This window comes from Acinonyx jubatus, chromosome E3 (genome assembly GCF_027475565.1).
Source record: "Acinonyx jubatus isolate Ajub_Pintada_27869175 chromosome E3, VMU_Ajub_asm_v1.0, whole genome shotgun sequence".
Lineage (NCBI taxonomy): Eukaryota > Metazoa > Chordata > Mammalia > Carnivora > Felidae > Acinonyx > Acinonyx jubatus.
Window position 1 is genome coordinate 20,987,044 of NC_069398.1, and position 23,374 is coordinate 21,010,417.

Here is a 23,374-nt window from a genome sequence, read left to right on the forward strand (position 1 = left end):
CCACTTTGTATATCAGTATAGCTTTACTAGCTTTCTTTTGGTAAGTGTTGCATGCTGTATATTTTTCCGTCCTTATAATTTCGGTTTTTTTAATTTTATCCTTGAAAGCATCGTGATGATTGAATTTAGGTTTTTTTTCTTTAGTCTATTTTAGTATTTAAATTAGAATATTTAGTCCATTTTCATGTAATGCGATTGTCACTATATTTCGTGTTAGATCTACCATCTTTTGGTAAGTTTTCTTTTTGACTCACCAGTTTTGTTCCCTTTTCCTTTTTTCTTGCCATCTCTTGGATTATTTTTTTTTTTAATTTTTTTAATGCTTATTTATTTTTGAGAGAGAGAGAGACAGAGTGCAAGCAGGGGAGGAGCAGATGAGAAAGGGAGACACAGAATCCAAAGCAGGCTCCAGGCTCTGAGCTGTCAGCACAGAGCCCTATGGAAGGCTCGAACTCACGAACAGTGAGATCATGACCTGAGCCAAAGTCGGAGGCTCAACCGACTGAGCCACCCAGGCGCCCCTCTTGGATTATTTATTATTTAATTATTTAATATTTTCCCTATAGTAATTGCTTAATTACACATTCTTTCACTATTCTTTTTGTGATTATACTAGCAATTGTAATATATACCCTTGACTTACTGCAGTCTAATACAAATTACAACTTTTATCGCTTCTCCAGTAATGCTAGAGCTTTAGGTACTAACTCAGTTTGTCGTTTTCCTGCTTTGTTGCATTATATAATCAGTATTTGTGTGGATTTACTTACATATTTACTGTTTCCATTACTCTTCGTCCCTTCCTGTATGTATTTCTGTGTTTCTCTTTGGAATAGGCTAATTTTTCTTCCCGTTTGAAGAGTTCCCTCTGGTATTTCTTCTAATGCGGGCCCATAATGAATTGTTTCAGTTTTTGTCTGTCTGTAAATGTCTTATTCTGCCTTTATTTTTTAAAGGAAATAGTCACTGAGCACCACATTCTAGGTGGGCATTTTCTTTTTACAGCACTTTTAAGAGGTCATTCTGTTGTCTTATGGCTTTTATGGTTTCTTTGAGAATTTAGCTGTTAGTTTTATTGTTGCACCTATGAAAGCAATGTGCTTCTTTCCCACTGGTTACTTTAAAAAGTTTCTCTTTGTTTTTGATTATCAACATTTTAAGTATGCTATATCTGTGTGTGTGTGTGTATGTGTGTGTGTGTGTGTGTGTGTCTTTCTGCTTTTAGGTTCCCAGAATTTCTTGGATTTGTGGGTTGTCTTTTCATCAATTTTGAAATTTTCATTCTTTCCTTTTATTTATTTTTTTAATTTTGTTTTAAAGAGAGAGAGCACATGTGGGAGCAGATGAGAAGGGCAGAGGGGGAGAGAGAATCTTAAGCAGGCTCCACACTCATCACAGAGCCGACCAGGGGCTTGATTCATGAACCCATGAGATCATGACCTGAGCTGAAATCAAGAATTGGACAGTCAACTGACTGAGCCACCCAGGTGCCCTGGTTCTTGCTTTTAATATTGGTTCTGTCTTATTCATTCTTTCCTCTTCTTTTGAGGGGCTCCAGTTATATATTTGGTAGACTTTTCCACAGTGTTCCTCATTCTCTTTACACTGCTCTCCTCCTGCCCCTGTGTTTCCTATTAGTTTTTCTCTCTGCTTCTGTTTGGATGTATTTTATTGACTTGGGTTCCAGTTTCTAATCCTCTCATCTGCTAGGCCTGGTCTGTTGTTAAATCTACCTTTTGAATTCTTAATTTTAGTTATTATACTTTTCAGATCTAGCATTTCAGTTCAATTCTTATAGATTACAATTCTCAGTTGAAATTCTTCATTTTTAAAGTATGTTCTTACCCTCTTTTTTTCACCTATTTTAAATTTATTTTTTACCTATATTTTTAAATAGGGAATTTAAATAGCTATCATTATTTAAAAGTCTTTCTTTTTTTTTTTTATTGTTTATTTTTTGAGAGAGAAAGAGAGAGAGAGAGAGACAGAGCATGAGCGGGGAGGGGGAGAGCTAGAGAGAGACAGAGACAGAGACCGAATCTGAAACAGGCTCCAGGCTCTGAGCTGTCAGCACAGAGCCCTATGCAGGACTTGAACTTACAAACAGTGAGATCATGACCTGAACTGAAGTTGGATGCTTAGCCAACTGAGCCAACCCAGGTGCTCCTAAAAGTCTTTCTTTTGGGGTGCCTGGGTTGGCTCAGTTGGTTAAACATCCAGCTTCAGCTCAGGTCATGATCTCATGGTGCATGAGTTTGAGTCCTGCATCAGGTAAGCTCATGCCCTGCTTCTCCCTTGCTCCCTCTCTCTCTCTGCATCTCTCCCTCTCTCCCTCTTTTCCTGTCTCCCTCTCTCCTTGTTCCTCTCTCCTTCTCTCCCTCTCTCCCCTCCCCCTCCTGGGATTTCTTTCTGTCTCTAAAAAATTAAAATAAAATAAAAAGTCTTTCTGTTAACTCCATTGTCTGGATCATCTGAGCATCTGTTTTTTTCTTTTTGGCTTTTAGTTAGGTAAATGCTGGGTGTTGTGAATAAAATGAAGCTCCAGATGATGCTGTTCTTTTTTTTTAAGTTTATTTATTTATTTTTGAGAGAGAGAGAGAGCACATCCCAAGCAGGCTGTGTGCCATTGGTACAGAAATCAAGAGCTGGTCACTTAGCCAACTGAGCCACCCAGGCACCTCAGTGCTATTGTTTTAGAGAGGAAATGTCTCCTCCCTTTTGCTAGCCAGGTAGAGTAGGGACTTATCTAATCCTTTTAGGGATTGAGCTAATGGTTGAGATTGTGTTGCTGGGTTGATAAGGCTAGGTTTCCTTCTGGTTTGCCTTTACCACTACCATCTGGGGCTTCCAACTGATAGTTTAGTGAATTCACAGGCATCTCTTCCCCTGGTGGTTTCTATGCTGTAATCTTTGTCTCTTGAGAACAGTGAGATTACTGAAAATTCCACTCTTTTTTTTCTTTAAAGATTTTATTTTTAAGTAATCTCTACACCCAACGTGGGGCTCGAACTTACAACCCCAAATCAAGAGTTGCATGCTCTACCAACTGAGCCAGCTGGGCTCCCCTGAAAATTCCACTTTTGATTTTCAGACGTTTCAGTTTTGTTTTGAAGTCCTCTCTGTGCAGCTGCAGAACTTGGTAAATGTCCTTAGGGAAAAACCAGCCTTGTGTTAGATCTTTCTGGCTCTTTGACTCTCCACTTTCCCTGGGATTTTGGCTCCTTGATTCTTGCCTTTGTTTCATCTCTTCCAAAAGCTCTTGTGGTTCCTCTGTCTGTAGTCTGGATTCTCAGCCTTTTGCCCCAAAATCATCAAATGTACTTGGTGAAAAAGTGGCCACAGAATGTCACTTTGTTTCTCTACCATTCGTCTCTTTTTCCAGAATCCAGAGGCTTCTAGTCTTGATTGCTTCATCTGTTTTTTGATGCCTTTAAACATTGATTTAAAAAATGTATCTAGCTTTTTTCATTCTCAGTAGGAGTGTTGGTCTGCCACAAGCTACTCCATCGTATTCAGAAAATAAATTCTCCCACTAGTAATGAAATCATGAGAAGAAATTAATCTTTTAATAATTGTTATGCTTACTTTATCACAGTGGTTCTCCAAGAGTAATCCTTAGCCACATCACCTGGGAACTTCTTAGGAATGTAGATTCTCTGGCCCTACCCCTGACCCCCTGAATCAGAAACTGTGGGTCGGGAGCCAGGAAGTACTCTGTGCTTTAACAAGTCCTCCATGTGCTACTGATGCATGCTAAAATTTGAGAACACCTGCTTTGTAAGTTAGTCATTTTGCTGTTCAACTTTCGACTCTTACCTGCAATGGGCCCTGGAGAGTGTACATGGGACAGAAGTGAAAGAAAATGGTCTATGCAGGTACTTTGTTGGTCTTCTGAATAAATAATTTAATAAATTTAGGAAGTATGTATGGATTACTCACTCTGTTCCTGGCAGAACAGTGCTATGCTGTGTCTGTGTATGTGGAATGGCCACATAAGCAAGTTATTGTAATAGAGTGTATTATAATAGCTGTATATATAAAATGCTGTAAGAACCAGAGGGATAGAATTAATCTGTCAGTGGGCAAAAGGGAGTCAGATGCTATTTGAACAGGATGGAATTTGAAGGTGGACTACAGGAGGGTTTTCTAGGCTTGTTCATAAATAAGATGACAGTGTAATTTATTATCCAGAGCAGATGACTTTTGAGAATCAAATGGATGCCTTTTCGCTAGGACAACAGGCATAAGCCAGGACTGTTCTCATGAACTGGGAGGGAGATGTGATTATCCAGTTGATAAAGAGCAAGTGATGCTGTGAACCCATAGTTCTATGTTAACTTGTGGAAACCTCATTTCTTTCAATTATTTGTTTACAATTACAGTTTACAATTCTTACTGGATGATTTTTATAGTTTCCTAGGACTGCTATAAACAAATGGGGTGGCTTAAAACAACAAAAATTTATTCTCTCATCATTCTGGAGGCTAGAAATCTAAAACCAAGGTGTCAGCAGGGCCGTGTTGTCTCTGAAGGCTGGAGATGCTGGCTGGTTGTCTTATAGTTCCTTGGCTTGCAGCCACATCACTGCAATCTCTGCCTCTGAGGCCATGTGGCCTCTGTGTGTATGTCTGTGTGTCTTTCAGGGCCTTTTTGTAAGGACACCAGTTATTGGATTTAGGGACCACCCTAAATCAGTAATTACATCTGCTTATTTCCAAATCAGGTTTCATTCACAGTATTGAATTCAGCCTTTTTTGGGGACACAATTTAACCCACAACAGACAGTATGGTTGTAGCTTTTGAAAATTTCTGCAGATTAATTGGATTAAATTTTTATTACACACAAGACACTTCTCGGAGGCTTAGAACGCAATACAGATATATAATTCATTACACTGGCTAATAAATCTGAATAAATGCATTTTCCATCCAGGCAGTTAGTTGCTTTTTGTATTTGTCTTATGATATATGTGTGTGTATCACTTTGCTCAGCCACAGCAATGGCTGAGGGTGAAATGGCTGCAGCAAAGCTAAACTGAGACAGAACTTTGAGAAAAAACAAAGCTGTTAGTGGTTGAAAGCATGTTATGTGTTGCAGTTTGTTGCTAGTTTGAGTAGAGTTAAGCCAGAGAATGTTTGGTCATTTACTTATCCAGTAAACTGGCCTTTTGGGAAATTGGCTGCTGCCATGGAAGAGAGGATGGAGCATAGAAGGAAGTAGACCAGAGCAGCCAGTTTATTTGGTGTGCAAGTTTGAGTTGTTAGCCTGGGCAGTGGCATGCTCAGATTGGAATCATAATTTCACTTATCTGGAGAGGGTGCGACTTAATACAGTAGAAGATTGTTGTCAAGAACTCATTCTGTAAGAATGCTGCTCTGCCGGCTTTGCTCATTCCAGCAGTATAAACTCTACATTATATTTCATGGGTTTGATTACCACTTGGAATTATTTGGGCAGGCTAGTGTTTGGATGCTTTGTTTTGTTGTATTTAACATTGGAACTGTGCCACTGCTTCTCTGTGTGGTATTTACTTTCATTTTGGAAGCAATGTATTTAATGATACGAAAGTTAGTGAAACTTGGATATAGATTTGAAATATTAACTCTTTGATTAAAACAGTGGTGTCTTCATAACATAAAGTGACGGACTAAAAGATGACATAAAAAGAGCACTTATAAAGAGAAAAAAAAAGATTATATGTCAACTATACTTCGACTGAAAATAAAGGAGAAAAGATGACACAGAAAAATGAACAAAAAACACAAATGGTTAAATTCTTCAAAGAAGATATGCTAATGACCAGTAAATATTAAACATGGTTTAGGAAGTGCATATTAAAACAAGAAATGATTTATTTTTTTGCCTTTCAGATGGACAAAATAAAGATTAGTAATATAGTATTTATTTATGAGTTTCCAGGAAAGTAGATTCTCTAATACACAATAGGTGGGAATGTAGATAGACACAGTCATTTTGTGAAGCCACTTTGGTAGTATATATCAAAATTTTAAATGCAGAAATCTTCACAGGCTCCTGGGTGGCTCAGTTGGTTGAGCATTAAACTCTTGATTTCAACCTCACGGTGTGGGATCAAGCCCCACATCAGGCTCCATGCTGAACTTGGAGCCTGCTTGGGATTCTCTCTGTCTCTGTCTCTCTCTCTCTTTCTCAAAAATGAATAAACTTTAATAAAAATAAATAAAAATAAAATGCAGAAGCCCTTTGACATTCTGTTTCTGTTTCTCAGAAGCTTTTCATGTTTTGTGATTGGTCTACTCGTATCCTTATCCTGCATATCAGAGATTTACAGTTTCTTTTTATTCATATAATTTTAAATATGATAAAATACTTCATTGTCCTATTTTCTTAAAATATTTGCCTATTTTCTTTTTTTAAATATTTATTTTGAGAGAGAGAGAGAGAGAGAAGGAAAAGAGAATCGCAAGCAGGCTCTGCACTGTCAGCACAGAGCCCAGTGTCGGGCTCAATCTCACGAACTGTGAGGCCATGACCTAAGCTAAAATCAAGAGTTGGACGCTTAACAGACTGAGCCACCCAGGTGCCCTTGCGTTTCCATTTTCTAAGTGGGCCTTTTAAAAACTAGATAGAAGTTTAAATTTGTGTATTTGAATCTTTTTCTTTTTAAAATTTTGCTTCAGTTTTTAAGCTTAAATAGCCCTTAGTCCTTTAAAAGTTTCGTAAGGTGCGATTAAGTCAGTTAAGTGTCTGACTCTTGATTTTGGCTCAGGTCATGATTTCATGGTTCATGAGTTGGAGCCCCGCATAGGGCTCTGTGCTGACAGTGCGGAGCCTGCTTGGGATTCTCTCTACCGCTCTCTCTGCCCCTCCCCTGTGTGCTTGCACACTCTCTCTCTCCCAAAATAATTAAATAAAATAAACTTTTAAAAAACGTCTTTTGATGGGGCGCCTGGGTGGCGCAGTCGGTTAAGCGTCCGACTTCAGCCAGGTCACGATCTCGCGGTCCGTGAGTTCGAGCCCCGCGTCAGGCTCTGGGCTGATGGCTCAGAGCCTGGAGCCTGTTTCCGATTCTGTGTCTCCCTCTCTCTCTGCCCCTCCCCCGTTCATGCTCTGTCTCTCTCTGTCCCAAAAATAAATAAACGTTGAAAAAACAAAACAAAACAACAAAAAAAAAGTCTTTTGAGATTTTATTGTCATTTGTAGTAAACTTGAAATATTTTAAACATTTGCCATTTATATATTTAATTTCCTCAGTAAAAATTGGTATGCCTTACCTTACCAGCTACTTTAGCTTTTTTTGGTTCTCAATATTTATTGTAAATCACGTAATTTTACTATTAAAGTATTTCCTGGGTGGATTTACATTTTGATACTATTGTGAATGGGATCTTTTTATATTTACAAACTTGTTATTGTTAGACTATTTTAAGAGTTCCATAGATTTCACTTACACATATTTAGCTTGTTTTACATAAATACAAATTTTTATGTGATTTTGTAATTCTAAAATTAATTATTTCCTCATTGTTCATAGTGTTTTAAATTCTTCTTTCAGGCCTTCTAGATATATAGTTATATTTCCCATACTACATAGCAGGTGCCAAAATGACTGAAACTTTACTTTTACTTTTGTAAAGTGCCTGTCATAGAGTGTAAATCAGTGTATAATTATTTGTTAAGTAACTGAGTGATGAGTAGAGAAAGCACTACAAGAATATAGTGAATGTCTCTGGGTGATGTTTTGACTTTCTTTCTACTTTATTTTCTACTTGTCTATATATATCAGGTTTTATAGAGTAAGCATCTTATACTTCCATAAATGGAGAAAATCAAATTTCAGGAAAAAAGCTTAGCTATTAATTTTATTTCTTAACTGAGGTCAAAGGACAGTGTATCATTTTAGTAGAGTTGATTGGAAGTTTCTTGTAAATTGCGGCCTAGAGGAACTGAACTATGAGAACATAGCACTGAACCCAAGAACAGAAAGTAGGACTCTCATAAGGAAAATAGTGGGAAGCTACTCAGATCCACAAAATGTTGTTTTGTTTTTGCTGATTTTATGAGATCAATCTGGCTTTATGCAGTCTTAAGGAAGAACACACCTAACTCTGGGATTTGTACTCCTCTGTCCTTTTTTTTAGTGTACCTCAACCCAGATTGAATACTAGCCTGGGGGCAGAACTCACAGGGCTCTCCATTGTCTCAGCAGTAGAGATCATTTTTACTCTGTCTTCTCTAATGTAGTGGGCCAATTGAATTATGCATTTTTTATGCCCAGGTTGCTCAATAAAAGCCTGCTTATTTGAGTGCAGTGCTCAAACAGGATCTGGATATGTCCCTCTGGCCTTCCTCTTGGGTGCAGTGGTGGTGGCAGCTTGCCTCTGGATTATGGCTCCACTGATTAGGGAGAGAGAGGTCTTTCTGTGCAGGAAAGACAGAATGGAGTCTCAGGCGGTTGATCCCCGTATGTTTCTCCCTAACTGAAGGGGATATGCTGTTTATATGTCTCTGATGTCTAATGTGGGTGTGTTGGCTGTACCTGCTTTGCCCCACTGAAACAGAGCTATCATCACCTCTACATAGCCTTTCAAATCGTGGCATGCACTTCTGGCAGTTCGCTTGCTCTCTTTGTTTTCCATATTTAGAAATAACCTGCGTTATCACTGTTTAACTGTCTCATATACAGTGGTTCAGTCATACGTGTTGTCATTTAAAATTTAAGTGGAATTTTTTAAACCTCTCTAATTCGAAATGACCGAGTAACAGCAAGTTGCAAAGATAATACAGAGAGGCCCTGTGTACTCTTTGCCCAGTTTTCCCCAAAGGCTACATTTTATATAACTATAGTATACTCTCAGAACCAAGAAATTGACATCTGCCATGTGTGTGTGTATAGCAGTTTTGTGTCACGGTCAAGATAGGGGACTATTCTGTAACCACTAAGAGCTCCCTCATGCCACCCCTTTATAATCATACCCTATGTCACTAGTCCCCAGCACTCCCCCCAAGTTTGGTAATTTGATGGGATTCATAGAACTCCTGTTCTCCTGGTGATGTTTTATAGCCAGGTGAGAGGATACAAAACAGGACCAATAAAGGAAACCAGTGCACTGAGCAGAGTTTGGAGGATACCAGGCCTGAGTCTTCTCATGAGTCTTCTCCCAGTGGTGCATTTGATCCCCCAGCAACAAATTGTAGCAACGCGTGTGAGGTATTTTCTGTTAAGGAAACGCACTTATGCCTTGAATTCCAGGGTTTTTATTGAAGTTTGGTCACATAAGCACAAGTGCCTTCACAGTATGACCACAGTTAATGCAACTCCAGACCCCTCAGAATGAAAGCAGGTGTTCACCATACATCACACTATTTGCGCAGACTGTCTAAAGTGTGGTTCAAATTTCCAAGCATACAAAACATAATGACACTCATGACATAAAGACATAAAGACTTCCATTCCCAGAAGCTGACCATGAGCCAGTACACAAGCAGGCCCTTCTGAGAATGTGCACGATTTTTGAGCAACTCAGGCCTGCTTGGTTAACTCTTTCCTTACCCCGCCTTGTTCAATATAGGTAGGATATAGAGAAATAATGCCAGCGTGGAGGTGAGAGTTGGGGATTTGGGGGAGGTACTACTTTAGATAGAGTAACCAGGGAAGGTCTTCCTAACAGTGCGATGTGAAAGCTAAGACCTACAGTAGGAGAGAATAATCACCATGTGAACAGCAGGGCACACAGCCCTGGGCAGCATTAGAACACATGTGCAAAGGCTCCCAAAAAGAGATGTGGAAAAGAGGCCTGTTAGTTTTCTGTTGTTGCCATAACAAATCGCCACAAATTTAGCAGCTTAAAACAATACCCATTTATTATCCCCAAATTCTGTAAAGCAGAAGTCCTGCCTGGCTCAGCTGGGTACTCGTACTCTGTTAAGGATCTCAAGAGGTCAAAATAAAGGAGTCAGCCAGCCTGGGCTCTTTTCTAGAGGCTGTGGGGAAAATCTGCTTCCAGACATACTCATGCTGGCAGAATTTAGTTCATTTTGGTTATAGGACTGAGGTCATTCTCAGCTTCTAGAAGCCACCCACATTCCTTGGCTTATAGTCGCTCCACCTTCAAAGCCAATATTGAATCTCCATGACTTCCATCCTGCCCTCCTCTGTTGAGTTTTACAGGCATACCTTGCTTTATTGCACTTTGCTTTATTGAGCTTCACAGATACCGCATTTTTTCACAAATTGAAGGTTTGTGTGGCAACCCTGCATTGAGCAAATCTGTCCGCGCCATTTTGCCAACATTATTTGCTCACTTCCGTGTTTCTGTGTCACAAAATCTGGTAATTCTGGCAATATTTCGAACGTTTTCATTATTATTTGTTATGGTATCTATGATCAGTGATTACAATTCACTGAAACCTCAGATGGTAGTTCGCATTTTTTAGCAATAAAGCATTTTTTTTTAGCAATAAAGCATTTTTAATTTTAATTTTTATTATTTTTTATGTTAAGAATTACTTTAAGTACATAAAATGCAGCAATTTTAAGTCTACAATTAAAATAACTATACGTCAGTAAAACTACCACTCAGATACTGAACATTTTACATATGAATGCCATGTTATTTACCACATAAAGCTTAAATCCTACAGTTTTATACTTTGTTATAGCTAACACTCTGATAAAAACGTTGCTCCTACTTCAATTTCTAGGACTTTGTTTCTTTGCTGTTTTTCACACTTCCTCTCCAATCCATAAAACTGGTATATTCTAATTTACCTGTAACCTTATCTCAGTGTCAAATTTGCATTTTTAATTTTTAGAATTGAACACTAAATGGACTACAGTATAGTGTAAACCTAACTTATATTTGCACTGGGAAACCAAAAAATTTATTTGACTCACTTTATTGTGACATTTGCGTTATTGTGTGGTCTGGGCCTCAACCTGCAATATCTCCAAGATACGTATTTTAAAAACAACTTTATTGAAGTATAATTCACATACCATAGAATTCACCCATTTAAAGGTTAAACAGTTCAGTGGCAACCATCATGACATCCAACTTGAGAACATTTTCATCCTCTCAAAAAGAAACCTCATACTCTTCAGCTATCTCCTTTATTCCCACCCTCTCCCCCTTAGTCCTAAGCAACTGTAATCTATTTTCTGTCTCTGTAGATTTCCCCATACTGAACATTCATATGAAGGGGATTATATAATACGTGGCCTTTTATGACTGGATTCTTTCACTTAGCAAAACGTTTTCAAGGTTGATCGTGTTGTGACACGTATCAGTATTTAATTCCTTTTTATGGTCAAATACTCCATTGTATCGATATACTACAATTTCTTTATCATTCATCCCCTTTTGGCTATTAAGGATAATGTTTTAAACACTTGTGTACAAGTTTCTGTGTGGACATATGTTTTCATCTCTTTTGTGTGTGTGTGTGTGTGTGTGTGTGTGTGTGTGTGTGTGTGTATACACACATACCTTGGAGTGGAATTGCTGGGTCATATGGTAACTCTCTGTTTAATTGCTTGAGGAGCTGTCAGACTGTTTCCAAAAGCAGCTGCACTGTTTTACATTCCAGGCAGCCCTGTATGAGAGTTCTCAACATCCTTGCTAACACTTGTTATTATCTGACTTTTTTTTTTTCATCATAGCCATCCTACTGGATGTGAAGTGGTATCTCATTGTGGTTTCGATGTGCATTTCCCTGATTAGTGATGTTGAGCATCTTTTCACATATTAGTTGGATATTTGTATATCTTCCTTGGAGAATTATCTATTCAAGTCCTTTGCTAATTTTTCATTAGATTATTTGTTTTTGTTGTTGTTGAGCTATAGGAATTCTTTATATATTCTGAATATTAATCCCTTAGCAGATACATGGCTTGCAAATATTTTCTCTCATTCCATACAGGTTGCCTTCTCACTCTGTGGGCTGTTAACTTTTCCATGCAGAACATTTTAGGTTTGATACAGTCACATTTGTCTGGTTTTCCTTTTGTGGCTTGTGCTGTTTTTGGTGTCATAGCCAAGAAACTATTGTCAAATCCAATGTCATGAAGTTTTTTCCCTCTGGTTTCTTCTAGGTGTTTTATAGTTTCAAGTGTTACATTTAGGCCTTTAATCCAATATTAGTTCTTTCTTAAAGTGTTCTATGTATTATTGAGAGGGAAATAAGAAATGTTTTCTTTTGTATGACTGTGTCAAGAACTTGTTTGCTTTATTTTTTTTTTTTAAGATTTTTATTTTAAATAATCTCTGCACCCAGTGTGGGGTTCAAGCCCATAAACCCAAGATCAAGAGTTGCATGCTTTACTAATTGAGGCAGCCTTGTGTCCCAGGAACTTGCTGTATTTAAACTCTTTCCCTCCCTCACAGCCTTCCTTCCCTCCCTAATAGCTTGAAGATTATGGACTCGCTCATATTTTTGTTCTCAATTCCTGTGCTGATAGAAGAATGATAGTGCAACAACACTTTCTTGTTTATACTTGATTAGCAGAAAGAAGATGAGCCTGAAGTCTGAACGCCGTGGAATTCACGTGGATCAGTCGGAGCTCCTATGCAAGAAAGGATGTGGTTACTATGGCAACCCTGCTTGGCAGGGTTTCTGCTCCAAGTGCTGGAGGGAAGAGTACCACAAAGCCAGGCAGAAGCAGATTCAGGAGGATTGGGAACTGGCAGAGCGGTAAAAGGACTTACCTAGGGGTGGTTTAACAGCGATACAGTTAGAGAGATAGCTCAGTCATTGTCAAAATCCATTTTTCTCCCCTGTTGTGAGCTATCAGCAAGTCAGCTTAGTATTAAAAGTGAATTTTTTCTCTTCTTCTTCTCAGTCAACATTTAATGAATAGCTTTCAGTGATTTCTTCATTTTATCTTTGTCTTGTAATTATTTTGTGTTTAGAGTGTGTTAGACTGAGTTCTTTTAGATAGATAAAATAGACTTCTCAGAGAAGAAGAATGGAGATACACAGATTTCATGGTGAACATTAAATGCAGTAGTCTAGCTGATGTACCAAGCACATGGCTCTCATCAGGCATCATTTTTTTCATTCTTTTTTTTTTTATTTTTTTTAAAATATTTTTGTTTATTTTTGAGTCAGAGACAGAGTATGAGCAGGGGAGGGGCAGAGAGAGAGGGAGACACAGAATCTGAAGCAGGCTTCAGGCTCTGAGCTGTCAGCACAGAGCCCGATGCGGGACTCAAACTCACAGACTGTGAGATCATGACCTGAGACGAAGTCGGACGCCCAACAGACTGAGCCACCCAGACGCCCCTCAGTTTTTTCATTCTTAAAATACATCCAGCATAGCTCCTGCCATGGTGATAAACACATAATAGTAAAAACTTTTTTGATTTGTATATAGAGCGTGTGCATTTTGGAAATTTAACTGTTTCTTAAAAATGAGGTTTGTTAGTCCAAAGTAGTTTATATTATCCAGAAATACGATTATGATAAAAACTAAAAGATGGAATGGCTGGTGAGTATAGAGATGAATAAAATGCCATGAATGATGTTAATCTCTTGCCAAAACATCCTAGAAACAGTAAAAATTCTCCATAAAAGAACGTCAGACTGAACTCTGACATCTTTTGCTAGTTTTTTAATACCTAATCATCCATATTTGTTGAGTGACTACTTTTCTAGCATCTGTGGTGAACTTGGAGAATTATAATGCATACTCACTGCTTTCAGTAACTCTATGGTCCAAAAGAGAAAATATAGACATAGAACAATTAAGTATTTGCTCAGATTTCCCACTGCACTCCTGAACATCTCAGTAGCTGATCCTGTTTCATGAAGAAAGCAGCTTTCTCCCCTCTCCACAGCAAAATGTACTCCTATCTTGATGCTGACTTCTATTTTGTCTCGGAGAGAGGTGTGTCTTATTCCATTCTCAGACTAACACTTCTACCTATGACTTCATGGCTATTTTTTTCTGCTTCCGTTTATGACCTTGCTTGAGTCTTATTACAGCACTCCTTCTCAAATTTGAACAAGCATGAGAATCACTTATCAAAACAGGGATCACTGGACCTCATTTTGGAGTCTCTGACTTTAGTAGGGTGGGAGTAAGGTCTGGGAATTTGCATTTCTAGCAAGTTCCCAGGTGATGCTGCTGGGCTCAACATATAGAACCATTGTTCTATAGATAGCTCTTTAGATTTATTATAAATACCTCAAATACGTTGGACCTGGTCCAAGGTCAAATTTATTTCTTTTATTTACTCAATCCCAACATTTCCTCCTACCTTCTTCTGTATCAGTTAATGACATCACTATTTTATTCAGTTAGCTAAAAAATATTGGGAGTCATTCTTTTTTTTTTTCAATATATGGAGTTTATTGTCAAATTGGTTTCCATACAACACCCAGTGCTCATCCCAAAAGGTGCCCTCCTCAATACCCATCACCCACCCTCCCCTCCCTCCCACCCCCCATCAACCCTCAGTTTGTTCTCAGTTTTTAAGAGTCTCTTATGCTTTGGCTCTCTTCCACTCTAACCTCTTTTTTTTTTTTTCCTTCCCCTCCCCCATGGGTTTCTGTTAAGTTTCTCAGGATCCACATAAGAGTGAAACCATATGGTATCTGTCTTTCTCTGTATGGCTTATTTCACTTAGCATCACACTCTCCAGTTCCATCCATGTTGCTATAAAGGGCCATATTTCATTCTTTTTCATTGCCACGTAGTACTCCATTGTGTATATAAACCACAATTTCTTTATCCATTCATCAGTTGATGGACATTTAGGCTCTTTCCATAATTTGGCTATTGTTGAGAGTGCTGCTATAAACATTGGGGTACAAGTGGCCCTATGCATCAGTATTCCTGTATCCCTTGGGTAAATTCCTAGCAGTGCTATTGCTGGGTCATAGGGTAGGTCTATTTTTAATTTTTTGAGGAACCTCCACACTTTTCCAGAGCAGCTGCACCAATTTGCATTCCCACCAACAGTGCAAGAGGGTTCCGTTTCTTTGGGAGTCATTCTTAATTTCTCCTTTACACCACTTATCTGACCAATAAATAGAATTTATTCCAGCTCAAAGAAGTTTCTTGAATTTCATCCTTTCTTAGTTTCCAGATCTATATTTTCTCACTTAAATCTTTGTATAATATATTCTTAATTATTGCCCCTCAAGTTATCACATAGCAACCTGCATTATTTTTTTAAAGTACAGATCTGATGATGGTCATTTATTGGATTTACAGTTTTTCTTGGTTCCCCACTACACGATAAAATCTAGGATTATAATGGGCTCAGTAGTCAAGGTTTCTTAACCACCTGGTCACACCAGTGACTACGCTGATCTTGATCTGCAAAGGAAACCATATGCCTTCACATTTGTAGTTCCCTCTTCCTGGAATGCCCTTTCACTCAGTGGAACCCTATTCACCTCTTAAGACCGGTGTAAATAGCACCACTGTAAAACCTTCTTTGTCTCCTCCAGCAGATTAAGTTGTTCTTTCCTATGTTCTCATAGCAATTATGTTTTACTCTCTACTGTAGGAACTATCACATTATATACTTATCTTTTTCCTTTTCAACCTTGAGCTTGTTAAGGAAAAGTAGACTAGAGTTCCTTTTATGTAACCTTAGTATATTGTTAAATGAATATGATCTATGGAGAAGGTTCCTTTTGAAGTCTAGGAGTGTGTGGGATAGTTTCATTCAGGCACTTCAGACCTATTTGATATGTTTAGCCTCCATTTCTAAAAATTCAAGATCTCCCTGCAATTCATTGAGTAATAGCTTCAGATACAAGGAAAACTTGGAGGATGTCTTGCTCATTCTTAATCTCTCTTGAATTGCAGACTTCAGCGGGAGGAGGAAGAGGCCTTTGCCAGCAGTCAGAGCAGCCAGGGGGCCCAATCCCTCACATTTTCCAAGTTTGAAGAAAAAAAAACCAATGAGAAGACCCGCAAGGTTACCACAGTGAAGAAATTCTTCAGTGCTTCATCCAGGGTTGGATCAAAGAAGGGTAATTTTCCTTTTTCCTTCTGTGCTCAGATGAGATACAGAGTAGACCCACAGTGCATGTGGGCTCTGCTTTTTAATCTGTAAGTTGTTCAGTGGACATCAACCCCTATTTGAAACCAAAATTGGGTTTAAGGGTCACACAATATATGAAACCAAAAATCTCTTTGGTTGGAGGACATTGTGTGTTAGAGAAACCTGTTTATTACTCTATAGGAGGAATGAAGAAAATTGAAATGGGTAGTTTTGTTTATAAAATTTATTCCCATCCAAATGGCTATCTTTTTGGATGTTTTATTTTTTATGCCTTTAATTTTTGGATTCTGGCTTATTCTGCTTTGGATAATATCCTTACTTAACCATATCTTGTCAGAACTGACTATTTCTAGGCTTAAGTTCATCTAAGAAAGGTTTTCTGAGAGTTTGAGAGCCAGCTTAGCTTGCATCTTGAAGAAATATATAGAGAATATAAAGGAGAAGGTTTGCTTTAGGCGCTTGGAGGGGTGAAAGTAACCCATAGAAGGCATTTTCTGGTGCATGATTTGTACGTACATTATCTTTTTCATCCGCTTCTTAAAATGCTGTATTCCCCGCAAAAGGATTGTTGCTAAAATTACACATGTTCTACCAGTCAGCAGACAGGCTAGTTGAAGTGGCCTAACTGGAAGCAAGAAAGAATGTCTGTTGTCAGCTTTGTCTTTGAACCTTTATGTTGGTAATCAGAGTTATGCAGTAAATTTGAAATGGCGATGGAGACAAGACTGATGCTATCTGAAGAGATGTTCTCTTGGACAAACCCTGCCATCTGGGGTAATTGTCAGGAGGTTTTTTGTCTGCTTAAAGGCATAGAAATGAGTAATAATATCACACCTTAAGATCTTTGCTGGCCTTGAGTGCCTGGGTGGCTTAGTCGGTTAAGCCTCAGACTTTGGCTCAGGTCACAATCTCACAGTTCATGTGTTCGAGCCCCAGTCTGGGCTCTGCACTGACGGTGCGGAGCCTGCTTGGGATTCTCTTTCTCTCCCTCTCTGCCCCTTCTGTGCTCTCTCTGTCTCTCTCAAAATAAATAAATAAACTTAAAAAAAAAAAAGAAATTTGCTTGTCTTTCAGATTTAATGGCGTTGTTTGTTTTATTAAAAGAAAAGGTTGCTGGGGTGCCTGGGTAGCTTAGTCGTTGAGCATCTGACTTTGGCTCAGGTCATCTCACGGTTAGTGAGTTCAAGCCCGCGTTGGGCTTTGTTCTCTTAGTGTGGAGCCTGCTTTGGATTCTCTGTCTCCCTCCTTCTCTGCCTCCCCCTGCCCCCAAAATAAAGAAACATTAAACATTTTTTTTAAAAAGAAGGAAAGGTTGCTTATTACCAAAAACACAGCACTTCTCTTTAATAAAAGCAAATCTTTAAATAGTCTTTCTGTTCACATGATTAATTTGAAATTGTTTCTTGGTCGGCTGTCACTATAGCAATTTTCTCTATTATAATTAGAATGGGAATAATCAGGACCTATTAGAGATTAAATGAAGAACGTATTTGACTCATGCTTTATTTATTAGGAGGTAGTATAGTATGGTGGTTAAGAGCATAAACTTGGGAGTCACCCTTTTTTGCGTTTCAGCTTTGTGATTTACTAGCTGTTGTGACCTTGAGCAAGCTAATTTCTTTAAGCTCTGTCTATTCTGAGGGACAGTAATACCTATTATAGGCACGTCTTCAGAATTAAAGAAGCTGATCCAATTAAAAGAGTTCAGCACAGTGCCTGACACACTAAGTCTCCAATAAATGTTAGCTAGTTGAAAATACACATTGTTTGGGGCACCTGGGTGGTTCAGTCGGTTGAGCAACCGACTTTGGCTCAGGTCATGATCTCACGGTTTGTGAGTTCGAGCCCTGTGTCGGGCTCTGTGCTGACAGCTCAGAGCCTGGAGCCTGCTTCCGATTCTGTGTCTCCCTCTCTCTCTGCCCCTCCCCTCTCATTCTCTGTCTCTCTCTGTTTCAGAAATAAATAAACATTAAAAAAGAAAAAAAATACACATTGTTTTTCTGATTGAGTAATCTCTACTAGTAAGGAGCTCAAGGGTATTGATCAAAACCATTCATTCCTATTTAGCTTAAATTTTGTTTTTTGCTTTGGGAAAGTCTCATTAACCTTATGAATTTATGATATAGAGTGAAATGGCAAACTATGACAGCAGATGAAATAGTAAAGAAGTTCTAAAGCCATTGGCTCTAACTGCCTCATTTTACAAATGACAGACAGTATGAAAGCCCATAAAATATTAGCCCAGCTTACTCAAGGTCCTGTAATATGTTGATATATGAGAACTCAAGTCTCCTGGTTCCATTTTTTTTCCCATTATATCCCTTGACCTCTAGTATATGTATGTGCATGTATATCTACATCTGTATGTATAGCTACGGATAGATATTTCATGAGGTTTCTGTTACTGAAGAACTTAATAGTCCTACACATTCAGTGACTCTCCTTGACACTTTAAAAAAAATTGTATCCTAAGAGTGTGTAAAATGTGCATTATTTTATGAAAGAAGATTTGTACTTTATTATTTTTTTTTAAGTTTATTTATTTTGCAAGAGAGAGCACAAGTTGGGGAGGAACAGAGAGGGAGAGAGAGAATCTGCACTGAAAGTGCACAGCCCGATGAGGGGCTCGAACTCATGAACCGTGCGTGAGATCATGACCTGAGCCGAAATCAAGAGTTCAGACGCTTAGCCGACTGAGCCGTCCAGGCACCCTGATGATTTGTACTTTAAAAGAAACAATCCCAAGTTATTTTATTTTAAAAAAATATTTAGCCAGTATACTTCTTAGCTTCTTTTCACATGATAGATTCTTACCTTAGATTTTTAATCTTTAGTTGTTTCTGGTCTGTAGAAAGCATATGGGGATAAAGACCTCAAAGTATTGAAAAAAGATTAATGTGTATGTATTACAAAAGAAGATCCTGTTTGATCTTCTGTTTCACAGACTGCTTACATAACTTTGCCAGATGAACTTTGCATTTCAGACTGATTATTTGGGCTTTGCATGTGGATAAGGTTAGCCTATTACTAAATGTGGTTTTAATTTATTGAGTCTCTACTAAAATAGACCTTTTGTGTTCTGTATTCTTTATTTCACTTCATTAATACACAATGCCTTTGCTCTTGATATTTTTCTTGCTTCCATTGGTGGCATGAAAGAAAGCTCTTAAACCAAGGAAGGTTGGTTGTAAACAGAACATAAATATAGCCTTCTAAGGAGTTTGAAGAATATTTAATATCCTGTTAAGAGTTGGGTTGCCCTTCAGAGAAAGTTAATGGAATAGCTTGACTGTAAAGACTCAGAAAGTTTATTTAGAGTTTTAAAATCTCTAAAGTAAGATTGAGTGAGCTATATTATAGCTTACACAATAAATCATAGTTGGTTGGCCAAGTTGAAATACTTGCTCACACATTTTAAAAGTCCTTTTTTTGGAGAGCTCAACTAGATGTTGTTGCCCTGAGTAGAATCTTGTGCACGTCTTTCACAAACTAATCTAAAGGCAGTGCTCATAGGAAGAATATCTTTTCCATTTTTAGAACAGAAACATACCAATTTTTCCACCCAGACCTTAGATTCTAAATATTAATCTTCACTAAAGTGAACTTGAGGGTTCCTTGGAGAAAAGACTGATTCTGGAGCTGGAGCAGGGGGGCCGCCCAAAATTTGCGGACATGTAAAAGACCCAGCAGCCATCTTCTGTGGATTTCCACTGGTCAAATTTGAGTATTAAGTAAGGACAATAAATGGAGTATACCTGAATAAAGTAATCCACTAGTCCTTTCAACTAATAAAATAGATAAATGATTAAATAAAAGAGAAGAGATAACTCTTTTTTACCATAGAATGTTGACTAATAAATGTAGAAGGAGAGATGGAGATAAAAAATCACCATTTTGCAGTCATCATACTAAGAATTGATTCAGGCAGATTTCACCAGTGAATGTTAAATCTGAGGTGAGAGAAGTTTTCTGAGGAACAAATTATGAGCATAATCTCAAATTAAGTCCCACAGCTAATTTATTAATTACAAATAGAGAAATGGCAACTATGTAATGATGGGAAATGGACCTTATGTGCCTCCAGATATCCTTTGAGAAGAACATACCATGAATTATGTTAATACTTAAGCTGAAATTTATAACCTGAATCCAGTCATGAGGAAAGGAGAGAGAAACCCAAACTGAGGGGCATTCAATAAAATGACTTGCCTTTTTATTCTTTAAAATTGTCAATATTACAAAAACAAAGGAAGGCTGGGAGCCCTTAGAGGTTAAAGGGAGACTATGCGTGACCGCCAAACGAAGATGTGACCCTCCATTGGATCCTATGTAAGAAAAAAACCCACACGCTTTTTTTAGTAACTGTACTATAGTTATGTAAAAGCATATCCTTGTTAGGAAACGCTCATATTAAGAGATAAAGAGCATGGGGGGTGGGAGGAAGGGGAGGGTGAGTGATGGGTATTGAAGAGGGCATCTTTTTGGATCAGCACTTGGTGTTGTATGGAAACCAATTTGACAATAAATTTCATATATTAAAAAAAAAGAGATACAGAGCATGCTATATACAATCCACCTGAAAATTTAGAAAAAATAATAGAGATGTAGCAAAAGGTTACAATTTCATGAATCTGAGTTAAAGGTATAAAGAAATTATTTGTAACAATCTGGCAGCTTTTCTGTAAATTTGAGGTTATTTCAAAATAAGTTAAAAATAAAACTATAATCCTCCAGCATTCAGTGCTGTCCCAAGATGTCCCAGATGCTAGTTAAATAGAAGCATAGTGTTGATTACATCATCTGAAAGATCACTAATAAATTGCTACTTTAATCATGAGGGCCTGTTTGGCACTTAGATGAAACTGAAGTAATGATTCCCCAAGTTGAATTTAGAACTGATTTTATAATCGTGCCTGTTTTCTGATTTTCATGATAAGGATTATGAGAAATTGTTTCCCCATTATCGCATATTTAGTGTCTTTTATTCTTTGGCACCAACTGGGTGTCCCAACAATTCAGTCCTTTTTCTGACACTACCCAGAGTCAGCACAAAACCCACAGGTTAAGGGCTCAGTTCCACAAGACTATCTCCACCCTAAGAGGCCAGCTGCAGCCCCCATGAGTTGGGCACCCATACTCCTGACCAGCCATCTAGAAGTTGGGGATTCCCACAGGCCTCTTCTCAGATTTGACAATTTGTTAGAATGACTCACAGAACTCAGGAAAACACTTCATTAATGCTTATGTTGTATTACAAAGACTACAACACAGGGCTAGCCAAATGGAAGAGTTGCATAGGGCAGGGTATAGGGGAGCGGGCACCAAGCTGCCATGCCCTCTTTGGGTGTGCCATACAGCCAGCACCTCGTTGTGTTCACCAATGTGGAAACTCCCCAGACCTAATCCTTCAGGAATTTTTATGGCAACTTCATTTCATAGGCATGGTTGATTAAATCGTTGGCTGTTGGTGATCAAAAATGTCCATCCCCTCTGCATTTTGAAAGAAGTCAGGGGGTGGGTGGGACTGAAAGTTTCAAACCTCTAATCGCAGAGTTGGCTCCTCTGGTTCTTATAGTATTCTGCTGAGTTGCCTCTATTGATTTTTTTTTTTTTTAATAATCTGAGAAACATGGGATTTTTCAGTAAAATTTTTAACATTGAGATATAAAATGTCTCTCGTCCTAGAAATGGTGTTAATCATCTTTACTACATGATCATGTCCTTTTTTGATAACTGGCATATTCAGATTGTCTTTACTCTTTCATACCTATTCTTCAAACAAATTTAGTGACGATTTTGCTTTTACAGTTTACTTTATATATCAAAGACTTAACTGGATTTAGTGTGATCTGCCTTTGCAGGCAGCTTTATGTAGTAGATACTGAATTGCTACTCAATGATTTGCTTAAAAAGGAATCAATAGACACTGTAATAATAGTAGGGACGTTATGGTGTGGTTGTAAAGAACCTGGGCTTGGAAATTAAGCAGATCTGGTCTCAGATTTCAGCTTTTCCTCTACTTGTGTGACTTGAGGCATATAAGTGACTTAACTTCTCTAACCTCAGTGTGTATGTGGCTTAAAATGGTAGATATTATTATTTCATATGATTTCAGGAATCTAAATTTTTAAGGACTAATGAGAATATATAGTAAAGCACAGTGTCTGCAATATGGAAAATTCTTGAAAGAGCTGTAAATATCGCCAATATAATTCAAAAGCATATGTTATTCTGCTAGGAAGACTTTTTTTATCATTGTTTTTAGTTTTTATTTAAACTCCAGTTAGATAACATACAGTACAATAATGTTGGTTTCCGATGTACAATATAGTGATTCAATACTCCCATACAACACCTGGTGCTCATCACGACAAGTGCACTTCTTAATCCCATCACCTATTTAACCCATCCCATCCCCCACATCCCCCCTGCTAACCATTAGTGTGTCCTCTATAATTAAGAGTCTGTTTCTTGGTTTGCCTCTCTCTCTCTTTTTTTTCCCTTTGCTCATTTGTTTTGTTTTTTAAATTTCACATATGAATAAAATTGTCTGGTATTTTCTTTCCCTGACTGACTTATTTTACTTAGCATGATATTCTCTAGCTCCATCTTTGTCATTGTAGATGGCAAGATTTCATTCTGTTTTGTGGCTGTGTAATATTCCATTGTGTGTATGTATGTATATATGTATATGTGTGTGTATCTTTTTTGTCCATTCATCAGTTGATGGAGACTTGGCCTGTTTCCATAATTTAGCTATTGTAGATAATGCTGCTATAAAAATTAGGATGCATGTATCCCTTTGAATTAGTATTTTTGTATTCTTTGGGTAAATACCTAGTAATGTAATTGTTGGATTGTAGGATAGTTAAGTTTTTCAGGAACCTTGCTAGGAAGACATACATTCATTCATTTATTTATGTATGTACGTATGTATGTATGAGAGAGTACACACGCAGGGGAGGGGTAGAGAGAGGGGAGAGAGAATCCCAATCAGGCTCCACACTGTCAGTGCAGACCCCACCACGGAGCCCTTTCGCGTGAACCATGAGATCACAACCTGAATCGAAATCAAGAATGGGTCACTTGACCAACTGAGCCACCCAGGTGGCTCCAGTGAATGATCTTTTAAAGAAATTTTACTTTAATGAGAAATTGTTTTTTTATATTTGCCATTGCTGATGTTCTTTGTTCCTCCTGGCTGTTTGGAAGTGAATTATTCCCAGTCATGTGTGCTCTGGGGATTGTTCTGCCTGTTTCTTTATGCAGTCTTGGGTACTTTCTCACATATACATGCAGTGCTCCCTCAAAGACTCACAGGAATCCCTCTGCAGTTACCTGGAATTTTTTCTCTGCAGCCCCATCCTCTCTG

At 38.1% G+C, this 23,374-nt stretch overlaps 1 protein-coding gene across 5 annotated transcripts in view; it reads left to right on the plus strand.

Annotated features, from left to right (window-relative positions):
• Window positions 1-23,374, plus strand: part of RABGEF1 (RAB guanine nucleotide exchange factor 1) — a 61,410-nt gene that overhangs the window by 7,079 nt on the left and 30,957 nt on the right. For 3 of the 5 annotated variants that reach the window (XM_027041845.2, XM_027041847.2, XM_053213462.1), the window contains 2 exons: window positions 12,485-12,673; window positions 15,804-15,970. In XM_027041845.2, the coding sequence (XP_026897646.1) occupies window positions 12,495-12,673; window positions 15,804-15,970 (346 nt within the window). In that variant the 5' untranslated portion in view covers window positions 12,485-12,494. Of the gene's footprint in view, window positions 1-12,484; window positions 12,674-15,803; window positions 15,971-23,374 lie in introns of those variants that run through there. The other 2 variants (XM_027041846.2, XM_053213463.1) reach the window with 2 other exon arrangements.